Here is a 24,948-nt window from a genome sequence, read left to right as displayed (position 1 = left end):
GGCCGGCCCAGGAGGGAGTGTTGGGACTTGTAGTCCGCTGACGGGCAACCCAGCGCCCGCGGGCGGGAACTGCGTCTCCCGGCAGGCAGCGCGTGCGGCGGCAGGGGGCACGGGGCGGGGCCGCGGGGCGCTGGCGCGTACCTGCCGCCTAACTGCCGCCTCCCGGCGTTGTGGGCGCGTTCCTGGGGCTGTAGCGGCCGCGAGTTCCCGCTCCGCACCGCGGGACGCTGCCCGGGAAGGGTAAGAGACGGCGTTCGCTGCCGGTTCTGCTCACGTTTTTCCCGTGGTGTTGTGGTTTTTTTTTTTTGGTTTTGTTTTCTTTGTTTTTGTTCTGTTTTCTACCGCAACAGGTTCTCAGAAGCAGCAGATGCCTGGCAACAGCCACAAGTAAAGCAATTCCGGTAGTGGGTTTGCTTCAGAAATTTGCATTGGCAAAAAAAGACACGTGTTTTAAGCAAGTGCAAAGGCTTGTCAGATGTACGCTCCAACAGAAGCCTTTGATGTAACCTAAGTAAAGACATCAGCAGAAAGTAGAAAAAAAAAACAAAAACAAAAGAACAGTTGATGCAAGCGAAATACAATGCCTTCAACACTTGAAATGAAAGAGAGAAAAAAAAAATATCCCCGGAATATTCAAATTGGGCGACAGTTTTGTAGCCTTTTTATCCAAATTAGTCCAGTTGGGTTTTGGTGGTTGTTGTTTGTTTATTTTTAATCCGAATTGTTCTGGGACTGATAAGCCCGGAGAAGAGCAGGCTTGTGGGGATCTTATCCATCTGTATAAATATCTGAAGGGAGGTGCGAAGAGGGCAGAACCAGGCTCTTTTCAGTGGTGCCCTGTGAGAGGACCAGAACCAACGGACACAAACTGAAACACAGAAGGTTCCCTCAGAACATCAGGAAATGGTTTTTCACTGCGAGGGTGGCCAAGCACTGGCACAGGTTGCCCAGAGAGGTTGTGGAGTCTCCATCCTTTGAAGTCCTGAGCAACTGTCTCTAGGTGGCCCTCCTTGAGAAGGGGGGTAGACCAGCTGGGCTGTAGAGATCCCTGCTGGCCTCAGTGATTCTGGGATTAAGTGCAGTCTGCCACCAAATGGGCTGGTATTGCTGTTTCTTTTGGTTTTCCTGAAGGGGAAAAAAAACACACTTTTTTTTTTTTTTTTTTTTTTAATAAAGTTAATTTTTAACCAAGTCAGTTCCTTGGTCCAATTCACCTCTTGGCAGAGGAGAGGGAAACATACAGACAAGGGCAAAACCACCCATTTGCAGCTGTCACATTAAACCAATCCTAAAACTACAACTTTGAGTATACTGAGGCAAAAGAATGCTTGCAAGTAAATTAGAAACATGACATTTGGCCTATAGGTTCTTGCATAATTTAGCATGTACACATTTCCCGCTCTAAAATGCAAAACTCAAACATGAAGTTAAATGCAGAACAAGCTGCTCACATACCACAGAGAGACAGAGTCTCTCTCACTTCTGAGTCCAGGAGCAGAGACTGGGCTGGCTCACCAACACCAGCCATCAACAGCTCTTTTATTTGCAAAGAACCTGGTTTCTTCATCTGACATTCCTTTTGTTTTCTGGCATGGTTTCTCTGAAGCTTGCAAAATAAGTATTCTGTCATTACCTGTATCTTTCAAGGAAGGCCAATCTCTTTTTCCCATAAAATCCTCTCTACGAGCAGCCTACATTGCCATTGTTTGGCAGTGTGGACAGGCCTGGACTGCTTTGTGCAGCTGCTTCCTCTAGGTGTTTGGCACCCTTGTGAACAATATATCTACTGAAATCATCACTACCTATAAAAAATGTGAGTCTTGACTTCTTGAAGCATTCAAGGCCTCCACCCATCATAACTGATAATGGGTTCAAGAAACTAATTCTGCCAGTGCCTTTTATGTTTTCTTTTTGTTTTCTTTTTTTTCCTTTTCTTTTTTTTTTCTTTTTTTTTTTTTTTTTTGACGTTAGCTACCTCTTCAGCTTCCCGTCCCATTCTGTTGTCACTTGTTATGGTCTACCAGTTTTCCTGTGAATAGGCATGTCACGTGTGCTTGCTTTATTTCTGTGTAAATGTTGATCTTCAGAAGTTGGATAGTTCTCATTTTTCCCCTGATAAGTTTGCACTTGCTGCATGTCTCTGACAATGGATACATATAGCCGAGATCAATAACGTGAACCAGAATAAGAACTGAAGCATTGGTTTTAGACTTTAGTACATCATATTCCCACACTGAATACTGAGATTGATTGAAAGTCACAGCACTGCCTTTTATCTTTTAGGAGTTGTTTTTTCCACTGGCTCCAAGTGAACTCTGGCTACAGGAAACAGCTTGTGAAACTGGCTCCAAGGCCTAAACTTCAGATTTCAGCCCTTTGTTTTATACATTTTAATGTAGCACTTTGGTAATGGAGATGAAGGTGGCTTTATTTTTTCCAAACCAGATCGCTGCAGTTTTCCGATACCAGGTCAGGCTTCTGTATGTACTGCAAGACATTGTGGAAATCAAGGTCAAAGGCTACCAGCGGAATTAATCAGAGCCTGAAGTTAGGGGAATGTGTTTGTCTGATTTGTGTGTTCACTGACAGAAGTTAACGTGCTTGTTTTTGATCCCTAAAGAACGGATAAGAGAAAGGCAGAATTATGAAGGAAACAATCTGGCAACTCATCCAGAATTACAGCATTTGAGTTTTTAAAATGATAAGCTGAAGAAAAACAAATTTGTGGCTGTTTTAAACCTCAGTATTTCCTTCCTTGATGATTTATCAACTTCCCTCTTTTTTTAACCACATAAGAACTTCTGTAGCCATATGCAAATGATATCCAAATGCAGAAATATTTTTTGAAAATACAATATAAAGTGGTTGTATTCATGTCCTTTCTAAGAAATAAGATCTAAATTATATTGTATTTACTTTCATAAGTGTTTTCCAGTTTCTGTATGCCATAAAAGAGCACTTTGTTGCAGAGGTCACTTAGTTGATTTCCAGAGACCTCGTAATAACACAATAAAATTTGTGGACCTTAGAAGGAGTTGCTTTTTAAGTTAGACTCCTTCAACTGCTTCTATTTACACCTGATTTTGTTGAGGCTTATTTCATTCGAACTAGTAAATACCTAGGATGGGATCACTTCTCTCCTTTTAGATCTGGGTTCTGGCATGTTGCTGCAACATCTGAGCACTCCACAGTATTTCGTGTGGTTTTCTTCACAGTGGCCCTCTGATGAAGCAAATTTCTGTGACTCCTGTTTTGCAGAGAGACACAAGAATGCCAGAGGCTACTCCTCCTGTCTTTGAACTGAGGCCCAAGCTTGGTGTCAAGCCCAAACTTATTTATTGTCCCAACAGACTGGCCTCAATGATTCTGCAAGCCACATTGTAAGATGTGGGAGAAAACGTGGCCTTGTTTTACCTCTGAGCACATGTTTGTACGTCTGACGTGTGTTGTGGCCTACTGTGTGTCACCTATGTACCTTTGCACCAAACTCTGCTACCCTGCCTCCTTATTGGTCACAGATGCAGCAAGGATGGGTAGGTTAGCCACCAGCTTCTTCTCAGGAGACCATATCTTTCTGGCAGAAAGACTATGGAATAGTTCTACACTGTAGCATGGTTTGCTTTGAGAAGAGATGGGCTATGATGTACCCAAACTACAGGCCACCAGAAGTCCTGCTGTACTTTGCCAACTCTCTGACTATACTCCATTCAACTGTATAGACATAGCCTGAAAGACTAAGGGCTAGACCCCAGGAAAGATCATGGGCAAACTAGAAATTCAGATCAAAGAAACTCCACTGAGCACCCACCTAAACTCGGTCTGTGTCTAGATGAAATGTCTAGCATTACCCCAAGCTGAGCATTTTGGCACCTCTTTGCCCTTTTTGCCCACTTGTGATCTAGGAAGTAGGTGGAGCAGCTTCCAGAGAGGTCCAGCTGAGAGGAACCTCTCTGAACCCAACAAGTCAGGCAGGTTCAGCATCTGTCCACATGTGGTAGAATGCTCACCTTCAGTTCAGTAACCCAGTGATGACAAAATTGGCTTTTAGCTCTAAGGGATCTATGTCAACATCTTGTGACACCCGGGAGTGCATCCCAGGACTGCAAAATGGAAGGGAAGCATTCATCACCTCACATGTTGAAGTTGTGTCCCTATTGGAAAGGGTGGCAAATGTGTGGCACTGGTGTGAATGAGAAGGAAGGAGACACAGGGAGCTGTAGGCACTTAACTCCTAGTTTCTGGTAGCTATTCCCAAGCCAGTGCTGTTTTCTGTTCAGGAGCTATTTACTACAGAAATGCATAAATAAAACACAAGACTCTCTTTGAACTGTTAAACTAGATGGGACATATCCTTCTTTTACTCTGTCTTTTGCCTCATCTGCCTTCTCCTTGTCCTAGACTCTTGCATGCCTGTCTGAACAGGGTCATAACTTCAAACGAAGAGGTGGTGACTCCCCATTTCCTTCCTGCTCTTCCTCCTCCCAGTCCAGTGTGGTGGTCAGGGATCCGGCGTGAATGCTCCCCAGGAACTCCCACTTCCCGGCCAATGCTCTTACCACTGGGTAACTGCATAGAGAAGGTGGACCCTGTTTCTTCCAGCTACACTTGAAAAGAAAATGAACATTGCTTATTGAGAATTTTTTATCTGCTGACAGCCTGATAGGCGTTTTAAACACTTTTGGCAAACTGTCTGTTAACACAGACCTTGGTGTTTTCCAGTAATAACACAAAGGAAAATACTGTGGCCAACAACCATATGAAATGAAGTTGCAGACGTGAGAAGCTACAGGGACTCTTTATTGTTTTAAAGAACAGATTTTGGTGCTCACCGCCCCCAGACAGCTCCAAATTCTGAGTCCCAAGAGAACAAAGGTGCCAAGCACCAGGGTGGGACTTCACACACATCAGTGTTCATAGAGTTTCCCCACACACAGGTTTTGTTAGCTTCTCACTGAGCATGCTATTTGTTTTGGCCGTATACCTCCACTTATTTTACATGCAGGGAATGTAAGTCTGTCATTACCATTTGGGATTCAGCTGGAAGGCTCATGTATCCTGGAACATCAGTCCGTATCAGTCCCATCCCTCTGTGATTTATTAAGGTCACACAGATTAGCAAGAATTTAAGCCAAGTCCCTAGAGATCCACTCAATTACCTTGCAGTCAGAAACTCTGCATCTAGTTAATAGGGGAGAAATGTCTCTTAAATAATGTATAATCAATAAATGTAGTTTTATATATGCAACATCGTGCAGGGTTTCATGGCATCTTACTCAGATATTCCTGCATCTCTGAAGTCATGCAAGTTTAAATATACAGATTACATGAAACAAGTATTCTACTGTATGGCTTTGAGTGTTGTAAATTTTCCCAGACAACTGAGGGCAGCAGTAGTGATAGACCATTTTTGAGTACTTATTATACTATATAATAGTATATATGTGTAACATACAAGGCATTAATACTTAGAATATTGCGCCTGTACAGGGTGCACAATGCTGATGTGTTGGAGTTGCTAATATAAACAGATGATATTATTTAAAATTATTCTTCAACAAAATAAGTCTCCAAAATAAGATTGAGGAGTTGCTCTGACTCAGATCTGCTTGTAATTTTTCTGCATCTTTGAAGAGAACTGTTGCTGACAAAAGATGACTTTGGGAATTATTTCTTGCCAGGAGTGAAACTTATCTTTTCCTTGTTAGTGTTTTTTTTTTCTCATTATTGTTCTTAGGTTGCCTGATGTCCATATGCAGAATGGAGTTCTTGTTCCCTGCCAGGTGCCTAGTTATCAGCAGCACAAGAATACATGGAAAAAAAAATGTAGGAGAACAATTGCCCTCTTGTGTTTCTCTGCTCATCCGTGTCATGCTCTTCCAGTTATCTGGCTAAAATTCTACCTCCATCTCCACACTAGTTTAAAGGATGTTGAATGAAGAGAATGACACTTTCCCTGAGAAAGTATTGGTGAAAACAGAAGTTTACTTTGAAAAAATAAATTCTGAGGCAACGACGGGGACACAATCTGTGTGTTTCATCTGCCTAGAGGGCAAGCTGCAACGTTCAGAGCTGTCTTTCAGTGATTCCATTAAATATTTGAGACATAAAAGGTGAAAATTATCATACAGTAGAAGTGTTTACTGTGAATGAGTCAGTACCTGCAATAACTATCCCCCTACCTCGTTATAGTTCTTCATTATGATTGTAATTTAAACCCATTCTTATATTTGCCCCACCCTACCCTAATTTTTGCATTTGCCCTTCTAATCTCTTAATTACACAGTATTCTATACTGGAGACAGTTGCCCTTGAAAATCTTCCCTTTCCACAACAGCAAAGTTTTCCTCTTTTTAATCAAGGGTCAATAGCCAGAGCCAGTAATTTCTTCCTGCCTTCCAATTGTCAGGACACGGGTACTGTGTTTTGCTCTCTAGAAAGCTGTGAGAGCTGCTTCCAATCTAATGAATAAAAGCAGATTTTTGAGGGTGAAGTAACCAAGCTAAGCAAGCTAGGGGTGGAAGAGTGTGTGATGGCATCCATCACTAGCAGAAAATAACAGTGGGTAGGAAAAGTAACTTTTTTACATTCCTAATGTAGAGTACTGAGGAGAATACCTTCAATTTCCACATCAGTTAGTGTACTAAGAGCAGCATCCATTACAACTGTATTTGAAGTATGAAGGGAAGAAATTTCATATTTATTCTTGTGTGAGGAAAAAAAATGGTCCTTTAAACTTTATAAAAAAACTCTTAACTTTTTATTTCATCAAGTCCGTCTAAGTTATTTATGAAGACATTGAAGAGTGCTGGCCCTAAGATGGATCCCTGTGAAACCCCACCAGTGACTGGTCACCAGCCTGACATAACCCCATTTACTAGAACCCTTTGAGCCCGGCCCATCAGCCAGTTGCTCACCCGCTGCATTGTGTGTTTATCCAGCTGTGTGCTGGACATCTTGTCCAGGAGGAGACTGTGAGAGACAGTATCAAAGGCTTTACTGAAGTCCAAAAAGATCACATCAGCAAGCTTCCCTTGATCAATTAGCTGAGTAACCTTGTTGTAGAAAGAAATTAAGTTTATACTAGAAGAAGGAGTGGGACAAAAAGAAGACCAAAAGGAGAAGAGCAAGGAACAAAGCCACAGAATTATGTCAATACAAGGAAAAGAGATGAGGGAGAAAAAACAACTATAATATGGGGGTGGATGAAAGGAAAATATCAAGAAGACATAGCTACGAGTGAAGTGAGGAAGTGTATTAGTGACCATTTATATTATTTGGGTTTGGTTTTGGTGCTTGTTACAGAAAGGTTCTATTTAATTACTTTGGACTGATTAAAGACTTATAAATGTAATTATTTTGATAACACCATATTCCAGGCCAGATGTTTTCATGCTAAAGCAGCAGTTGTTACTAGATAGGAATTTGCAGTTTTGCTCCTCTGAATGCAGAGTTCAGTTATCTGCTCATAAAGGTTAAAGCAGTTTGCATCAACTTGATTTCCCCACAAGTATTGAATATGATTTTATCATGTACTTTTGAATACAGGCCAAATTTAATGAGAAATTGTGCTCATTGAAGAAGACAGCAAAACTCTAATGACATCGTGACCCAAGTTTGCTTGATACACTGTCAGGCTAGAACCCATTCCTAAAAAAACTTGCTTTAAAAAAATAATCCCCCCACCCAAACCTGGTTATTTCTTTGCCTTGTTCCCAGTATACTAGTGTAACTTGTTCAATTTTCTTTCTTCATCTTTTTTGTTCTCTGTCTTTTATCTCTAGCAAATGGGAGCTAGAGAAATACTGGTATGAATGCTTAGAAGGTCTGACACAACAAAAGGCTTAGGAGGGTTTTTTTCCATTAAAATGCCAGGTTTTATCATACTTCACAGTACATAAAGTGTCATGAGAAAACACAGAATGTAATTTCTTTTCCTTTTCTTCCAAGAGTGAAAAGAAAAAAAAAAAAAGATTGTATGAAAGTTCTGCCTAGGACTTGAAATTCAGGAATGAATAGGGTTTGGCACAGTAGTATCAAAAAAGATACGGGGCACTTAACCTTTATATTATATATCCAGTTCTGAGACTGCCAGTTTGTATCTCACAGTTTGCACAACGAAGTAACTCCTATGGAGTTGCCTGTGTCAGTTTTAAAAAAAAACTCCCAAGTTCCTCCGTCGCTCTGACAAATTTTAGTCATTTGTTCTAAACTCGTTTAAAGTGGGACTTGACAGAACTTAAAACGTGTTGAAATGCCTTATTGATTCAGTGAGGTCCTATTTGTTTTGCAGCTGTCACCGCTTCATTTCTAACCCACTTAGATTACAGAAGGCACACGAGTACCAGTTACTGAGATATGTCCTGAGCAAGGTCATATGTTTCAGGCTGATTAAAGCGTTTGTGTCAGGATGCTGAAGACTGGGTGTTCCCAAAACAACAATGCAGTTTGCCTGCAACGTTATTTATTTCTTTTTGTCAGTGGAAGGGCTGTTCTTTGTCTATCGGGGATAAGGCTGAAAGAGCGCTGCAGCACAGCTAGTACAGCTGACCAAGCTTTTCCCTGGTTCTCGAAGGAAAGTGAAAGGGGAAAAAAAAAGACCAATTTGGATTGTGTCATGAAAATGGCCTCTCACATAACCTTTCGCCAGCAAGGCTTGGCTCAAATAGACAAGGCAGCAGCCAGCATTCTGAGAGTTTCTTGGTATAGCTTGTGTTGGGGCAGTTCTTTAAAATTTTGTCTTATAATATGTCATATAAACAGTGAATCATTCCTTGATTCATCTGAGGCTTTATTTTCACTGTAAATTGTGCATGCCCGGTAGGTCAGGTCAGAAGACAGGTATCTTTGTATTTCTTTCTGAAAAATGCTTTGATCCATTTTTTCTTTTTCCTTTTTGATGGTGTTCTAACAGCACCTCTTTGGTTCTAAAAGGTTGCCCTCACAGTGATTTGAATGAACATCTCTAAGGTAATGAACATTGGAGAATTTAGTGGGATCATCCCTTACATTATTCCTTTAGTGTATATCTTTTGGGAAAACGTTAAGTCATTGTTATTCTCTGAATCTGCTAGAGCTCATGTACAGAAAAAGCTTTTCCATGTGCTGCTTTACAGTATGGTACATAACTGTATATGTGGCAAAATGGTTTTTTGACTTTTAACTTCAGAATAAATTTTTTTTTATTTTTTAATAATGTGGCTAGCAATGGAGGAAAGGAATGGAAAAGAGGGGAAGAGGAAGATGAAGTAATTACTGGTCTTTCTGTAACATTTATGATTTCAGTGGTGTTCAGTACGTCCCCACTGATGGCATGTTTACTTGTACAGACAACAGTTACTAACTACAATGTCAATTGATTTTTACAGCTACCCGATCCAGTACTCTGGTACTCCATGCAGGCCGCATTCAGAAAAAAAAAATACAAATAGTGTAAAGGTAAATCACATCAGTACTTACATGACCATGATGAAATGGGAAATGCCCTGTTTGTCTTAATGTATGAAACTCCAGGTTGTTTGCTGTCCTCGTAGGTCTGAAAGTCATATATACAGGTACAAACCTGATGAGAGGATTGCTCCCCAACAGCCTTTGTGCAAGCTTACTCCCAGCCTGCATGTGACACTGAGCCACCTGGCAGAAGTGGTCCCACCGAAGGGACCAGCTTTGCTCATGCTCACACCCTGAGGTGAACATGCTGGCTGCAGCAAGGTAGGAGGTGTAGGCAGTGCAATTGCATTAGTGCACAGCTGTCACAGAGCTAATTCGCTATGTCAGGCACCGTGCACAGCGTTGCAACCCTGTGGCCCTGCGCTCTGGGAGCCTCCTGGCTCAGGCTTGGAGGCAACATAGAATCACAGAACAGTTTGGGTTGGAAGGGACCTTCAAAGGTCAGCTAGGCTAACCCCCTGCAATGAGCAGGGACATCTTCAACTAGATCAGGTTGCTCAGAGCCCCGTCCAGCCTGGCCTTGAATGTCTCCAGGGATGGGGCATCTACCACCTCTCTGGGAAACCTGTACCTGTGTTTCACCACCCTCATTGTAAAAAATTTCTTCTTCATGTCTAGCCTGAATCCCCCCTCCTTTAGTTTAAAACTGTTACCTCTTGTCCTATCACAACAGGCCCTGCTAAAAAGTCTGTCCCCATCTTTCTTATAGGCCCCTGTAAGTACTGTAGTTTTGCCTTAGGCAAACATGGGTGGCTGGGCCAAGCTGGCAGTTAACAGCACTAAATTGCCCCATGCCTGATGCAGCGTTTGTATGAACTGTCTCCTTTGTGTTCTTCTGTATAAAATAACACTGAGCATCTGAGTATCACCAATGCCTCCACCAACACTGGCTGGGTCAGTTCTGGTTAAAAAACACAACGTGCTGGCAGTGAGTCCGGCTGTGACCGGCACAGTGCAGCTGCTTCCCCCCCACCCCTCGCCACCGTGGCACAGGCAGCTGGGGTGGCAGCCAGGCATTTCTTCCTCCCTCCCCTCTGCCTGTAACCTGGGTGTTTTGTCAGCCTCCATTTAATACACATACTTCTCCCTTGGCTGTTCCCCAAACTTGAACGAGTGCACTAATTTCCTCAACTAAGGGCTTGTCTAAACAACGTGTTTTGGCTGCTTTAATGAGTGTTGTTCAAGTGCTAAATCCCCCTAAGCCTCATGGAGTTACATTAGTACAAACATTACCATTCGGGAAACAATATCTGCTTTAAAGCACCTCTCTAGGTCCATGTGCCAACATCCATGGTAGCGTGGAATAAAAGAGTGGTAGGTTAAGCTTGCAATGGATGTCGGCTGCATAACCATTTTTAAAAAGCAAACTCGTCTGTGATTGTTTTATAGAAACTTAAATACTTGTGAGGGAAAAAGTTGATGGACAGTTGACGTCCAAACGTACGTCAAGCAACTTAATTATTTCCTGATAGGTTTCTTGTCCTAGTGGACTGAAAGTGGTCAGGATGTTTGGTGATGTCTTACTGGTGTAGAGTCACCTGATCCTTTTCTCCTGGCCAATGTCCTTGTCTGAGGATTGTAGTGTTGTAGACATCGCTCCTGTGCAGCGTAGTTGTTGCAAACTACATATATTTTACCTGCTGAGATACTAAAGGACTCCTCTACCTCAGAGCACCTCTACTAGAGCAATTACACTGACAGAACCTCTAGGCACTATAGCAACCATTCCTTCAGCCTCTGTGTCTGAGGAAGCTGTGGCAAAGCAAGGTGTCCGTAACTATGTCGATAGCAGGGGTTCTGCAAACACAGGTGTCTCGGTCATGCAGTGTTGTATTCCTTCACACCCCTTGCAGAGCCTGTGCTCTTAGGAGTAGGTTGGGGAGCTCCCACTCCAGCTACAGGGTATGTGTTACCCTTTCTGTGCTAGCAAAATTGTAGGTTTTCATGCTGAATCCCGTGCTGGGTTAGCTGGATCACCATCACTTGGCTGGTGAGCTGGCCTCTTCTCTTTCACTTTCTTCTGGCTTCACTTGCAGAACTAAAGAGTTTTTAGTTGTGTTTCTTGCAAATACGTGCCCCCACGTCCCCCCACCTTTGTGTTACCGAGCTTGAACACAAACTCTCAAATTCTTCGGTGCTTATTCCCTCCCTCTCTTATTCATTATTTGCTTCGGATACCGCCCTCCTAACAACTGTCCACAAACCCATCTCCTTGGAAACAGCAGAATTGTTTATAGGAAAGTAATAAGAAAGCTAATTGATGTGTAGCAGCTGCAGGCATGTGAGGGAGCCATGTTCCACCGGAGGATGTTGGAAAAGCAAGTCTCCACTTATGCTGACTGCCAAAAGGTTAGATGGCCTGAGCAAAAACCACCTTCTTCCTCTGGAGTATCCAAAGTTTCCTTCCCCTGGTCACAGAAGCGGTAGGAAGCTTATTGTGTGCACATATGCATATTTTTACAGACTTTTTTGCTAGTCTTTTTTGTCACCAGCATGTAGGGGTTGAGAAGCAATGGGAAAATTGGTAAGTCTTGCTTATTTCTCATTTTGTGGAATACCATGCTGCTGCACCATGCGACACCAGTCCCATCTCCTCTCCTGTCTTGGCCTTGACCCTCTCTGTGACCACAGGACTTTCCGATCCATATCTTGAGGTTTCTGCTGCTCCTGGCTTCGTGTCCTTCACCACCACTGCCCCTTGTGCTTTTGGAAATGGCTGATGCACCTGTCCGGCTGTTAGAGATAGTCGCGTGTCCCTGTGTGGTGTTTCCTGGACATCCGGGGGGAGGTGTGGAGGCACATAAATGCCTTGTGTGGCCATAAATGTGGCAGGGTCACCAGGTGGGACCTCTTGCCAGAGATGGTGGCTTGCCTGGCCACCCGCAGCCACTGACCCAGTGCTGAGAGCTTGTGGCCTGGGCCCAGGGTGGCCCATTGGCACGGGCAGGATGGTGGCGGCGCCCTGCAAGGAACTTTCTGGAAATGGCCTCTTGCACAAGGGTAGCCCAGACAGCTCCTCTCTTACGGGTCTGAGGGGCCGTGCTGGTGCTGGGGGGGGGGCATGCCGGTGCCAGGGGAGCCAATTTGAACTGTGGGATCTGTCCTGGGGTTGTTAGCATACCAAAGCAGGCATGTCTGGGAGGTCCCAAGTCAAGCAAGCCCTGGCAAAGTGAGGTGCGTGTCGACTTCTCCGTGATGACAACTTAGAGGAGGAAGGAAGTATTTCTGTGTACCTTTGGTTTATTGTGTATCCTGAAGAGGCGGTGTGGATGGATGCTGGTTTTTCTTTTATACAGCCTCTGAACTAGTGCTGGAGGAGCTGTTCCTGGAAACGTGTTCCTTCGTTGAAAACTTTCTTCCCTGCCCGCCGGCTATGAATGGCTTTTCCTAGGGTGTGCTTCATCAGCAGGCTCCAGTTTTGGTTAGGAGTTCTTCCTCCTGTTACCTCCTTTGGGTGACTTTTTGGGAACTAGTGTCTGTAAATAGCCATGCCCAAGCAGGAAGCCTGTTCCAGTTGTGCATCCTGTATTTTAAACTGCAGTGATTCCATAATTGTATCATCAAGCCTTCAAATAAGTTCTTTTTCTGTCAGCTGAGGCTGTCTATACTCTTCATTTCTTACACTGTATCAAGTGAAATGTGCGGTACTACTTTGCTAGGTAGCTTCAACGTGATTTAAAACTTGCTTTTATAGTAACTTCCTTCTCTCAGTATGGTGTTTACACTTGCTACAGGTAGCAAAACCTGGTAACAGCTTTCAGAAGTGAGCAACTCTCTCAATTTTTGAAGTGTAAGTTAATAGGACCTTTATTAAAATGGACCAAAGTGTATCTTTTTGAGGGAAGTATTTGTGTGACGTTGGAATTGTCTCTGCTGTTCTTGGGTATGTAGGATAAGTAGATGAGTAGAATACCAAATATAACAAAAAAGCTTAATGAACGCTATTTTTGCAGTAGCAGTAAGTCCAAAGTTATTAAAGACCTCTTCAATATTAGTACGTTTTCCACCTTTTTCCTTCAGATGACCTATGGCCCATGCTTGATTGTCATAGGCTTTCCAATGTAAAAAAACATATGAGGCTTGAATGATCTTTTAAGGATCCGCTCTCCTAGAGATTGTATTAGACTGAAGCACTTTCTGCAAGTTTCATTGTGCCTTTCTTGAGTATCACTATTTGGCAGGGTGTAAACTGTCTTCAGATGTGCTTCTGATAAAATAAAGAATGTGAAAGGGTGGGGCAGAAAGGGAGTGGAGAAAAAGGATTTAATACATACTCTGGGGATACTGCATATCCTTTTGTTACCTCAATATTACATGTGGAGAACCATGTCTTTTTTTACATAATAAAGCCATATGTAAAAATATAGGTGTTAGAGCAGTAAGGAGGCTGCAAATGAAAACAGGCTGTAAAACTTGGAATGCTTGCAGACACTGAAGTCTGTGAAACAGAAAATACAAAAAGTTGATAATCCTTGGTTTTTAAAAGGACAAAAATCAGCACAAGTTATTCAAAAGCACCAAGAAAAATCTGAGAAATTTTGGGTGTTTGAGGAGACCTTTGTTTAGTGTTATGAAAGGCATTGTTTTGGAATTGCATTAAAATACAGGATTCATCTGAGGATGTGTGGGTTTTTTTTTTTAATTATTATTTTGATGCATATGATCTGGTTTGATATAAACAGAGCCAGGGACTGCACAGTCACATACTTTGAAAACTGTTACATAGTCAGTTAAAGAGCTAGTGACCTTAAATTGCTCTCTTTTCACAGGCTATGGATTCTGAATCAAAGAACAGTTTCATAGGAAGCTTTCTTCACCCACCAGATAAGATGCTTCCTGCAGCCCTTGCTTATACAGAATCAAAGAAGTTGGCAGCTGTTAGTGGTGACAGGCCTTCTATCCCCAGTAACCACGGTAAAGCAAAAATATGTCCTTAAAGTGGTCTTTTTAATTGTTCCATGTGAAATCTTGTGAGCAAAGATCCCTGTTCTGCTTTACTTAGTTCAATGACTTGCTGTGATTATCAGACTGACATTGAGACAGGATGTATATGTGTCCTGAGGGAGTAGTCTCCTTGAAGTCATACGTCTGGAATGGAAACTGCTGCAAGTCTTCTAACATCCTTATAAACTTTGGCTTTGAAAATTGTTTAACTTAAAATTGTCAGACTTCCTCTAAAAGCAATGGAGAATGCTTCAAACTCAGCAGAAGCAGTTCATGACTTCAAATACAGCAATAAAAGATCATTAGTATGGCACACTGACTTGAAAATAGCTTTGCATAGGGCTATTCGATTCCCTCTAGCTTAAAATCACTTATAAGGTTTTTGTGTGGTATGATTCCTTGGGAGAACTTTTGTACAATGCAGACTCTCAGGCAAGTTAGCAGCATGAAAATCAGTCTGTATGAAACATGGGTCTGCCATGGTTGTCATGTGCCTGGATGGGTGATTACTTTCTGGAGCTCACAGGGCAAATGCTCAGTGGCTTAGCATATCTGGAGAGCACAGTGAATCACAAGGATGCCATGTTTGGATTTAGTACCATGGACAACTTTGCAATATTGCACAGACATAGCCACTGTGTGTGCATGTGATCAATGTTCTTCACCTGAAGAATCTGTGACTGGTTTGGGCTTTTTGGATTAAAATGTTCCGTTTGATGTTATGTAGCTAAGTGTTATAGTAAGGAAATATTTGGCATGACAGTGGAAAGATGGAAGAAGTGCTCCCACTTCATCTTTCTGCTCTCTGGTATCTGCTTTTGGCTTCCTTTTTGTGTTTTGTTTGTTTTTTTATTTTATTCTAATGTGGCTGATGAGAGTTGTTATGGAGCTAGCAATATTTGCTGGGTATTCCTTTATCGAGAAAATTGGTCTAGTGAGACTATCAAGGCTTATAAAATGTCAGAAAAGAAGCTTGACTTGTTACAGAACATGTCTTAAACTTCCACAGGTGTGTATACTTTTTGGAGAGCTAGCAGACTTTTCCTTGTAGCTGAAATTGCAACTTTTTTTCTTTTGGCATAACTTTGACACCTAATTTTGACATTTGAGACTAAAAGCAAAATTTTGCAGACTTGTTTCTATGGTTTAAAGAATCATCAAATACAAGAAACTAGACATTGAATCATTTGCTTTTTAAACAATAAAGTTTTTTTAAATCTATCCTTTACCAAAATGTCCCTTTATATCTTATTCCCCCCATCTGAGTCTTTTTTTTTCTTTCCTATCTACACCAGTTGCATTACACCAAAACTTGTGACCTAACTTGGATATCTGTGTTCATCCTTCTGTGTGAAGTCCCAGGGTTTGTGGTACTCAATTTGCTATGATTTCTTTGCACTTGCTACTATTTGTAGTGAAAACAGTTTCACTCATAGGACCTGTGCTTTATACCTCGGTTATGCAGTAAACATGTCAATTTTCTCCCAGATATGTTCTGCATGTATAAGTGTACTGCTGGGGAACATAGTTCATTTTGGGAAGAAAATTTAGGTAGTATTTTGCTGTTTGAAGTGGGGGTTTTTTAATAATAAGAATAGGACCTGTTACTTAAGATGGAACTGTTGCATTGTTTGCTAGCTGTGGTGGCAGCCCTGAAAACTCTTCAAGAAAAGATCCACCGTCTAGAGTTGGAGAAGTCACAGGCTGAAGATAATCTGTGCAGCCTCTCCATAGCAGCTGCTCAGTATAAGAAGGCCTTAGAGCGTGAATCCAACAAAAAGGACATAGCACATCAAGAACTGATGCAACAGAGGAAAGGTATTTCTCTTGAGCGATAAGGTGTAGCCACAGCAACTCCAAGACTGCATAATCCAGGGAGTGTTTATTTTGACAAACTGCTAATTAATACAACCACCTTTTCTTTTTTGCTTCAGAACCGGGGAGGGGCAGGAGCCTGATAAATGTGAATCAAGTTGAGGTCTTGTTTTTACATATACTAACCCAGTATTGCATAACCCATAAAGCTATTTTAAAGAATAAGCAGATTTCAGGTGGTATGTCTAACCCTTACAATAAGCAAGCAGCTGCTTACATGTGTAACACTGCTAACTTGAGAAAAATTAAAAGGGAAGAAACCAGATTCTGTTTAGATGTCTGCTGATATAAATCAAAGTAACCACAGTACTCACACCTTTGGAATTCATATTAGGGACTAGCTCTGAAAAAAATATCTTGACTCTCATGTCTTATATATAAAACATATTTTAAGCACATGACTAACAAAACTTTTCTTGCCTGTTTTCAAGCTAGAGAATTCCTCAGTGAGATGACAGACTGGCTAAATGTGTAGCTCCCATTGCTGTACTGAATGTCTTTGTTTTTCTCTGTAGATGTAAGTGTGCAGTTAAATGCAGCACAATCTCGCTGCTCCCTGCTGGAGAAACAGCTGGATTACATGAGAAAAATGGCTTCCAGTGCGGAACTGGAAAAGAAAATGGTTTCAGAACAACAGGTGAAGCCTCTTAGCATTCTAACAAAGTCGTGATATAGTAAAGAAGTATAGAAATATCTAAGATCGTAACTTTTTTTGTGGCAATCATTCTTACTCAGCTCTTCTCAGGGTGGCGGCAAACGGAAGCAATTTACTGTCTGACTGACTGATGACAACTGTTCGATGAATTGTTTGAAAAGACTCCCTGGGTGGAATTCTTAATGAGCAAAACCATGCTAAAACTTGCACATTTGGTAGACAAAAAGGCTGCTGGAAACTTGAATCTTGTCTGCCTGGTATTTTTCATCAGTTTGCAATTTAAAAAATATATAAGTTCAACTAGTTAAATACCTTTACTGTGGCATGTTTGGTTTTTTTGCCATCTGAAACAATTTCAGTCAGCTGCCAACTCCATTCTTGCTTACTTTTTTCCAGGCCCAGCTTCAGGAAGAGGAAGATCAGAACCAGTTAGAACTGCATGCAAAACTTGAAAAACTTGAAATGCTAGAAAAAGAATGTCTTAAACTTAGTGCTACTCAGAGAATTGCAGAAGTAAGCATGCATGGAATGACAGTCTGAAAGTCCTTCATTCCATATAGTTTGTATGGTATACTGTTAGTAGTACTAAGCTTTGCAAAAATTTCCTCTGTTAAAGCTAAGATCATAAAACATACCTGACTGAATGCCACCTTGCGTTCATTTGCATGAGTCTTTTTTTCAGTCTGGGCTTTATAAATTCCTCCATCCTGTTGTATCCCAGATTACAATTGCAAGCTGCTTCAGACTTCTGATTCAGTATGTCAAACTGAAGTGTGACTAATCATCCTTGTCTTCAAATTCAGGACAAGATCAAACACTTAGAGGAAAAGCTTCGTACAGAAGAGCATCAGCGTAAACTAATGCAAGACAAAACTGCTCAGGTAGACTGAAAAGATTTTATCATATTTTTATTACTGGAGGAAGCTAACTTCTCTGTCCAAAATACCATTTTTTAAATTACATTTAAACTCCACGTGTTTATTACCTGGGAAGAACTGGAATACTGTGTAGGCCAGTTATAAACTCAATAGTAGAAAGCTTGCCAGGTGTGTTGCATATCTCAGTCAAGGAAGATTCTACTTCATTTTGTGATAATGGCACAGTTTATCAGTCTTAAAGTTGCTATAAGTGAGCTGCGCAGAGACTTAATTTCTAGAGAATTTGCAGCTAAATCAGGTAACTTTAACTTACAGTTACTAGAAAGTGGTCATATAAGAAACCTTATACCCGAAGTAGGGTTGCTTATTCTGTTTGTTCTTTTTGTTAAGATCTGCTGAAATCTAATATACTGGACTATACTTGGAAAAGTCTTTAATCAGTGATACTGTTACATTGTTCATTAAATGAGAGCTTGAATAATTCATTATTCTGTGAAACCATAGTCAGTTTGTTGGGCCATCCGTCTGAGTGAGGAATATTTACGAAAGAAAGCAAAATCAAAGAAACCTTTTGTTAAAGGGGCAAAGTAGCTCCAGATATTCCAAATCTCCCTTCACTGAGAAATATTAGCTATTTAGAAAGAGAGCAGTTGTGGTGGCATCCCCTTGGGGCAAGGTGGGGGGGATGCAGAGCTGAAGAATAATATTGAAAGAACTTAGCCATAAAACAAAGCTGACAGCTTAAATTAATTCGTCACTGCTGTCAGTTTTTATACCTCATCCAAGAGGCTTTCATCAGCCCAGGAAGTCTGAAATAACATCCAGATTGCAGCCCAGGTATCTGACCACCTCCAGAATCCAGCAGAATGACGCAGTTGAAAACTCACAGGTTTTTGGGTTTCTTGCTTAAACTGCTTGCTGCTGCAAAACAGAAAGACTAGTATGGAGATTTTATCTTCTGAGAAACATAGTAAGAAAGACTTTCCCAGAGCAAATAGTCTGACCTTAGCAGTATTATAAACATTTGCTCAAGAAACGACTTAAGTGTAGTAAACGGGGTCCTAAACCAATATTAGTATCATCTTAGTTCACTGCAGGATCGATTTAGGTCTGTTGGATCTGGGTTGGGAAATGCAGGATGTGGGGTGGTTCCCTTCCTTTTGATGACAGAAAAAAACAGAGTAATCCCACTTTTGTGGTGGACCTCCAGTATTGTTTAGCCAGACCTGTTACACATGCCAAAACAAAGTCCTTGTCCTATGTTTAATTGGGAACAGCTATTATCCTGTTTATCATGGGCCTTGATGTAAAATTTGAACTACAGAGCAATCCAAGGATTGTCCCTCAGGTTTGACCTCAATCTTACACAGAGGGGCTCAGTTCTCTCTGCTCCCAGACTGTAAAATCCAAATGTTCATATTTTTGGGATTTTATGATCAGATCCCCAGCATGCAGCAGGATTGGCTTATGTCAGTTGCTGGTTGTCACAGTGGAAAAATACAGCTGCTGCAGCTGAATATGAAAATCAGGACTTCTGAGACAGAGTTGCAAGATCTGCCTGATACCCTGCCATCCTAGGAATCTGTTCTGTTTTTAAGCATAGATTTTGCCTTCCAAGCAGGACAGTTAATAGTGCCTTTAATTGGTTCTCATCCATGCATGAAGAGGGAATTAATTAGGCCATGTGATTTTGTGCTTCTAATATTTCATTAGATGATTGTTTTCTTTTTTGCTTATTCTTACAGCTTCAAACAGGACTGGAGATAAACAGGATTTTGATGTCTTCAGTAACATCTCAAAGTGAACCTAAAAAGGAAAATGAGAAGAAGAAACAAACTAAGAAGGTAACATGGAAGTTTTTATTAGCATACTGTTAGTGATAGCAACTGCCTCACACAGAGATGAGAATTTGTGAAAAATGGTGATGTAAGAGGCCCTTGATTTGTCTGCTGCACTTTACTCCATTTCTAAAGTGAAGAACAATACTCAATACCCCCTTTTTTTTTTTTTCTTTGATAATTAAAACTCAGCTGGGGCTGGTAGCACCTCACTGGAAAACTTTCCCTTTACCAGCATGACAATAACTTCTGTTACAGTTTTACTGCCATCCTTCATGTCCTGTCTTAGCTGCCTTTCAGTTTATCTGGCAAAATTACTTTCCAAAGCCATTTTAAGTAGGCATCTCAAGATGTTGTGTGGGGGGGGGATTGCTGAAATCAAGAAAATTCATTTTGCAACACGTTACAGGTCAGTCAAAATTTTGCAACTGTGGTTTTGCAAACTTAAGTAAGCAATGTTCAGTTTCTTTAATGTCAACCTATTTGTCAATCTGGAAAAAAATCGACTTGTCTCAGCTGTTGGAAAGTCCTACTCCTTCCACATAGAGAGGGAAATTATTTTTTTTAAACCAGAGGGAAACTGAGATGATGCATTTCTCTGCTTGTTTATTTTAATTTTATTTATTAAAAAAAAAAAAAAAAGTTTGTGCTATTGGGTTAACACATTGAAATTTCTTGTCTTTGCCTGTCTACCTTATGACAGAGAACTCCTACAGTGAAGAAAATGCACCTTTCACAATTACATATAAAGGCTGGTGAGCTACCTTTTGTGGCTGGGAAGGTGAGTGAAACCAAGTGCTTTTGCAAAATCAGCATCTACAGTTTGAATAAGTGTCTTTACTGTAATTGTTAATCACTTCTGTAAACCACTTAACAATTCTGCTTTAAGTCTGTCAGTTCCAGCCATTCTGTTAGTGCAAACGTACAAAGCATGTTGCATACTATGAAGCATTTCAATCCATGTATCTCATCACGAAGCCAAGGAGGAGCTACGTCTGGGATTTCAGGACACAGCGCACTTTCAAAATCTGTATCCTCTTGTTCCACATCACCTACTGCCACCAGAAATCTTTCGGAGCTTGTGTTGGCCATGCAGGATGAGCTGGGCCAAATGAGCTTGTGAGTACTCATCCCTGGTGTTATGGGGAAAAATTACTTCAGTGGTAGACCTGGGAAGCTACAGCTGTGCTGTAGTCAAACCTAGTCTGTTTAGGTCTACTTGTTGAGAGAATGGCCTGAGCAGGCCTGACTTCAAAAAATTATTTCTCTCCTGGTGTTTATCTGATATTGTGAGCAAGCAACATATGCCTCAGCTGGGTTTTTCTGCTTCCATATCCTGTACTTAACTGCTACTGAAGTAACAGCTGCAACAAATGAAAAATCTTTCTGGCCTGTGCTTTTTAGAAATTTTAAACATATTCTGAGGTCTACAGAGTAGACCAGGAGTGATCTCCTTGAGAAGGGTGCAAAGGTGGTATTAAAGTTGAGTAAGCCTGCAGAATGCAGTCAGTCTGGGTGGTAGAATAGGTAAGTACAGCTGTGGCAGGAATAGTCCTGTCACAACATCCAGCCAATGACTTTTTCCTCACTCTTTCTATGTTCTCTCCATACATGCATAACTGATGGGTCTTTGTGCTGAGACAGTCTGGCGTTCATTCCTTTTCCTTGTTGACAGCAGGAGAACTTGCCAGTCCTGTAAGAGGGTTGTGCAAGAGGACAGTGTCCTGCCAGAAAATGGGCAGGGTGTGGAAGAAGCTAACGCATTAGATGGGAGTGTATGTATCTTTCTAGCCACACAAGCAAATGTGGATTACAAATTGTCCTGTTCTTAGGCATCTTCCCATTAATGCAACCTTGTAGAATTGTGGGCCAAAGCTATGTAGCTGGTCATAGTAGACATGTCAACATTATGAGCTGTGGTTTGAACAGAGGAGGATGTGTTGGTTAAACCAGTTAGGATGTTGACACTGGTTAGAAATCCTTGATGTGGCAAGATCTAAAATGGCAACCAATCTCTTCAAAAGGTTTGGCTTACTCATGGAAATTCAGGGACGGGCTTTTTTTTTTTCTTTTTAAATAGCAACAACTAGTTGCTTCAATTAAGCTGTCAAGGAGCAGCAGTTACTCACAAGTCAGAAAACAAGCCATGACCTTTGTAAAGAGATTATTTATCTAAGAGTAGCTCTCTGTTTTTGACTAGTTCCAATATCTAGGTATCAAGTAGATCTACACAATTTCTTTTAATTAAGCTGATTAATTTGATTAACCAGCACACCTCACTGCAAATCTTTTCCAGTAGAGTATTTTAATTGGAATTATCTGTCAGAAAAAACCTATAAATTAAATATTATATTAAGCTTTCAAATCTGCGCTGAATTGGGCAAGAATTAAAAATACCATGCTGCATAGCTGCTGTTCACTTTCCAAATTCTCATTTTGCACACTATACACATGTGGTTGTTATGACTGTGACAAGGGGGAGGAATAAGATGTACATCAGCTACAAATTTGGAATGAGAAAATCAGACCCACTGAAAAAACTTTTTCTTTTCTAGTGTGAACATATTCCAGATTAATGCATATTGTGTGAGGCAGTAAATAATGCTATAATGGTTGTACTCTGGACAAAACAGCTAGCAATTCCTGCAGTACATTGAAAGTATTGGAAGAAATCTTAGAGACTATATCGTGAATACTTAGTGTGCCATTCTTGTCTATAATAGTGAACATCAAGAACTTCTGAAGCAAATACGGGAGGCTCAAGACTCCAGAGTTCGTGAAGACCTAGAATGGGAGCTGGATTGCCTCGTAAAACAAATGGAGAATAAAGAAGAACAAATATCCAAGCTGAAAGAGCATCAGGCTACTGTAAGAATAAGATGTAAACCCTAGCTAGTAACGCTCTGGTTGAAGGCTGCCACAACTCTGCCTCCTGTTGTCATTAACTAGAATGTCACTGAAATGCTTAAGCCAGGGCTGGTAGCTCAGTGTTGTACCTCCAATTCCTTCTTTTCATCCAGAAAAACGCTTACAGCTGGCAGCTATGTATCTAGGAAAGTGCAAAAACTTCCTTCCTGGTGGCAGTTCTGCAATATAGAGCTGAATTGCTCAGGCTGTCACTTCTGCTCCCTGCGTTAAGACAGATTGTTGGAATTTCATTCCTTTGTGTCCTGTCCTTATGGGGAATGAGAAGGAAGCTATATTTCCAGAACAGATAGCATTAAATGTCTTACTTAAATATTGAAGCTTTTTATTAACCAAATAGTCTGTTGACCACAGCTTCTCCAAAGTCATAGCCAGGTTTGTTAAACCCATAACCCATTTGCATTCTCTCAGAATTTGTTTTAGAGCCATAGATGACAGCTTTTCATACATGCCCATAGAAAATCACTCTTCTGTAGGTTAACAACTTAACCCTTTTGTAGCAATGTGGTTTGGAATATATGATAAAAAAATGCAACCCATAGTTCTGTCTGATAGTTTTCTGTTCTTCATCCTATGTTTCAGGATAAACAGACTCACCTAAGAACTTCACTTAGACAGGAAACAAAACAAAATTGTATGAGACCTTATGAAAGGGGGAGGTGGTAGTGAATTTAAATCTGACCAGTTTTATTCACATTCATTCTTTGATAGATTTTACTCACTCAAACCTTTTATTGTGTGTGTCGTTGCAGGCACAGAGGTGCTTATGTCAAAGTAGAATTGTCAGAGTTGCATGTAAGCAATATGGACAAAGGACATTGTTGAGTCCTCATAGCCTCTCTTGGCAATGTCAACTGTGTCTTGGATAAATCTCATGTATTCTTGAGAAGCCAACAATTGTGGTATTATTCCTTGCCTCAGAATCTTGCTGACTTAATCCTCCAGGAACCTTAGACAGTGGAAAACAACTGCACCTTTGTGGCTACAATCTGCCTTCATTTTGGGATGATGAGGAGACTAATATCACATACAATGTGGTGCAACCTTGTTGTCATCCCTTCTTATTATCAGGGTGCGGATCTCCTGGCACGTCATCTCTGCTCTGGTACAGCCTTATCAGAGCACACGCCTTAGGGTCATGATCTAAATAGCACATTCTTCATGTCTGTCTGCTTGATTACTGTCCATCATGCCCTGGTTATCAATACAGGCCACTCCTGTCACCCTTGGCCTATGTAATTTTTTCTGGTGCAGTTGCACGCGGACAATTCTATTTGTGTTTTGTACAGACCTGTCTTAATATTTCCGATGCATATTTCTGAACCTGTCACACTAAAAATGCTGTAGTCATCTCTGTGTTTCACAGTTAATAATATGTTCTAGAATGCAATTAAAGTTAATTATTTTTAGAAATGGACTTAAAACCTAAATTGGCATATGGAATGCTTCCAGCCTAATTTTATCTTTGGGAGTGACCTTTTCATGCCAAGTGCAAGTCAAGACATTATTTGACATTTAAAAAAACATTCCTTAGCAATTTATTTTGTTTTCCTGTTTTTTACGAGGCTTCAAAGTAAACTGCTTAAATGCAGTAACCAGTAATAAACAGGATACATTTTACAGGTTTGTTGGTTGTGTTTTGTTAATGGTAAAAGACCATTGTAAATATAAATTGATAACATATTCTATCCTCTCAAGCAAACATTTTTACCGTAGGCAGTTATGGGGTTCAACAATCTATTGAGTGCGGGTGAGGTCAGCTTTCTGTAATGCTTTCTGTTACGGAGCAACAACTGTGTACAAGATTAGTAGATTTTAACTTTTTTTATGTCCCTTAGATATCTTTGGTTTGGAGTTTGGTAGAAGTCCAGTAAGCTCTCCAGCTGTAGGTCTTTTGAGTATGTAACATTCTAATTAGTAATCTTTCTTCCTAGGTGCAGAAATTAAAGAAAAAAAATCAGAAATTGAAGCAAGGGGCAGCTCATGTCAAACTGAAGTGTGGTGGACAAAACGAAGCAAAGGAGATTGCAGTCACTGTAAGGGAAAGTATGTCTAAATCTTGTCCCGGGCACAAACGCAGAAGCTCTCTTCAGCTGCTAAAAAATGTGCAGAAGCTTCAGTCGGCACTGAAAAAAGATGATATCATGTGGGAACAATAGTTACTGTGTTAAGAAATTTTTGAAGTTGTCTTATAGCTAGTAAATTTTAAATTTCACAAAATACTAAACTGCCTACTCCCTAGTAGGTCAGTTTGTTCACCTCAGAATTAACTTTCATGTAGGGTAGCTATAATTCAACTACACTGACTTGTAACGAAGTGTTTTAATGGATTAATGAAATGCTTACTTGTTAACTTGTCAAATAAAGTTTTATACATTTTATACAC

At 40.8% G+C, this 24,948-nt stretch overlaps 1 protein-coding gene across 1 annotated transcript; it reads left to right on the top strand.

Annotated features, from left to right (window-relative positions):
- The first annotated feature begins 109 nt into the window (after positions 1 to 109).
- CEP57L1 (centrosomal protein 57 like 1) lies at positions 110 to 24,948 on the top strand. Its single transcript, XM_082047235.1, has 11 exons — positions 110 to 240; positions 14,217 to 14,361; positions 16,030 to 16,209; positions 16,782 to 16,903; positions 17,318 to 17,434; positions 17,725 to 17,802; positions 19,545 to 19,643; positions 20,341 to 20,418; positions 20,527 to 20,756; positions 22,361 to 22,505; positions 24,497 to 24,948. Exons 2-11 carry the CDS (start codon positions 14,220 to 14,222, stop codon positions 24,719 to 24,721), a joined length of 1,416 nt encoding a protein of 471 aa, XP_081903361.1. The 5' UTR covers positions 110 to 240; positions 14,217 to 14,219; the 3' UTR covers positions 24,722 to 24,948.

The sequence above is a fragment of the Streptopelia decaocto genome (genome assembly GCF_964273445.1).
Source record: "Streptopelia decaocto genome assembly, chromosome: 3".
NCBI lineage: Eukaryota > Metazoa > Chordata > Aves > Columbiformes > Columbidae > Streptopelia > Streptopelia decaocto.
Note: the sequence above shows the minus strand (reverse complement) of the source record. Positions and strands in the feature narration are given on the sequence as shown.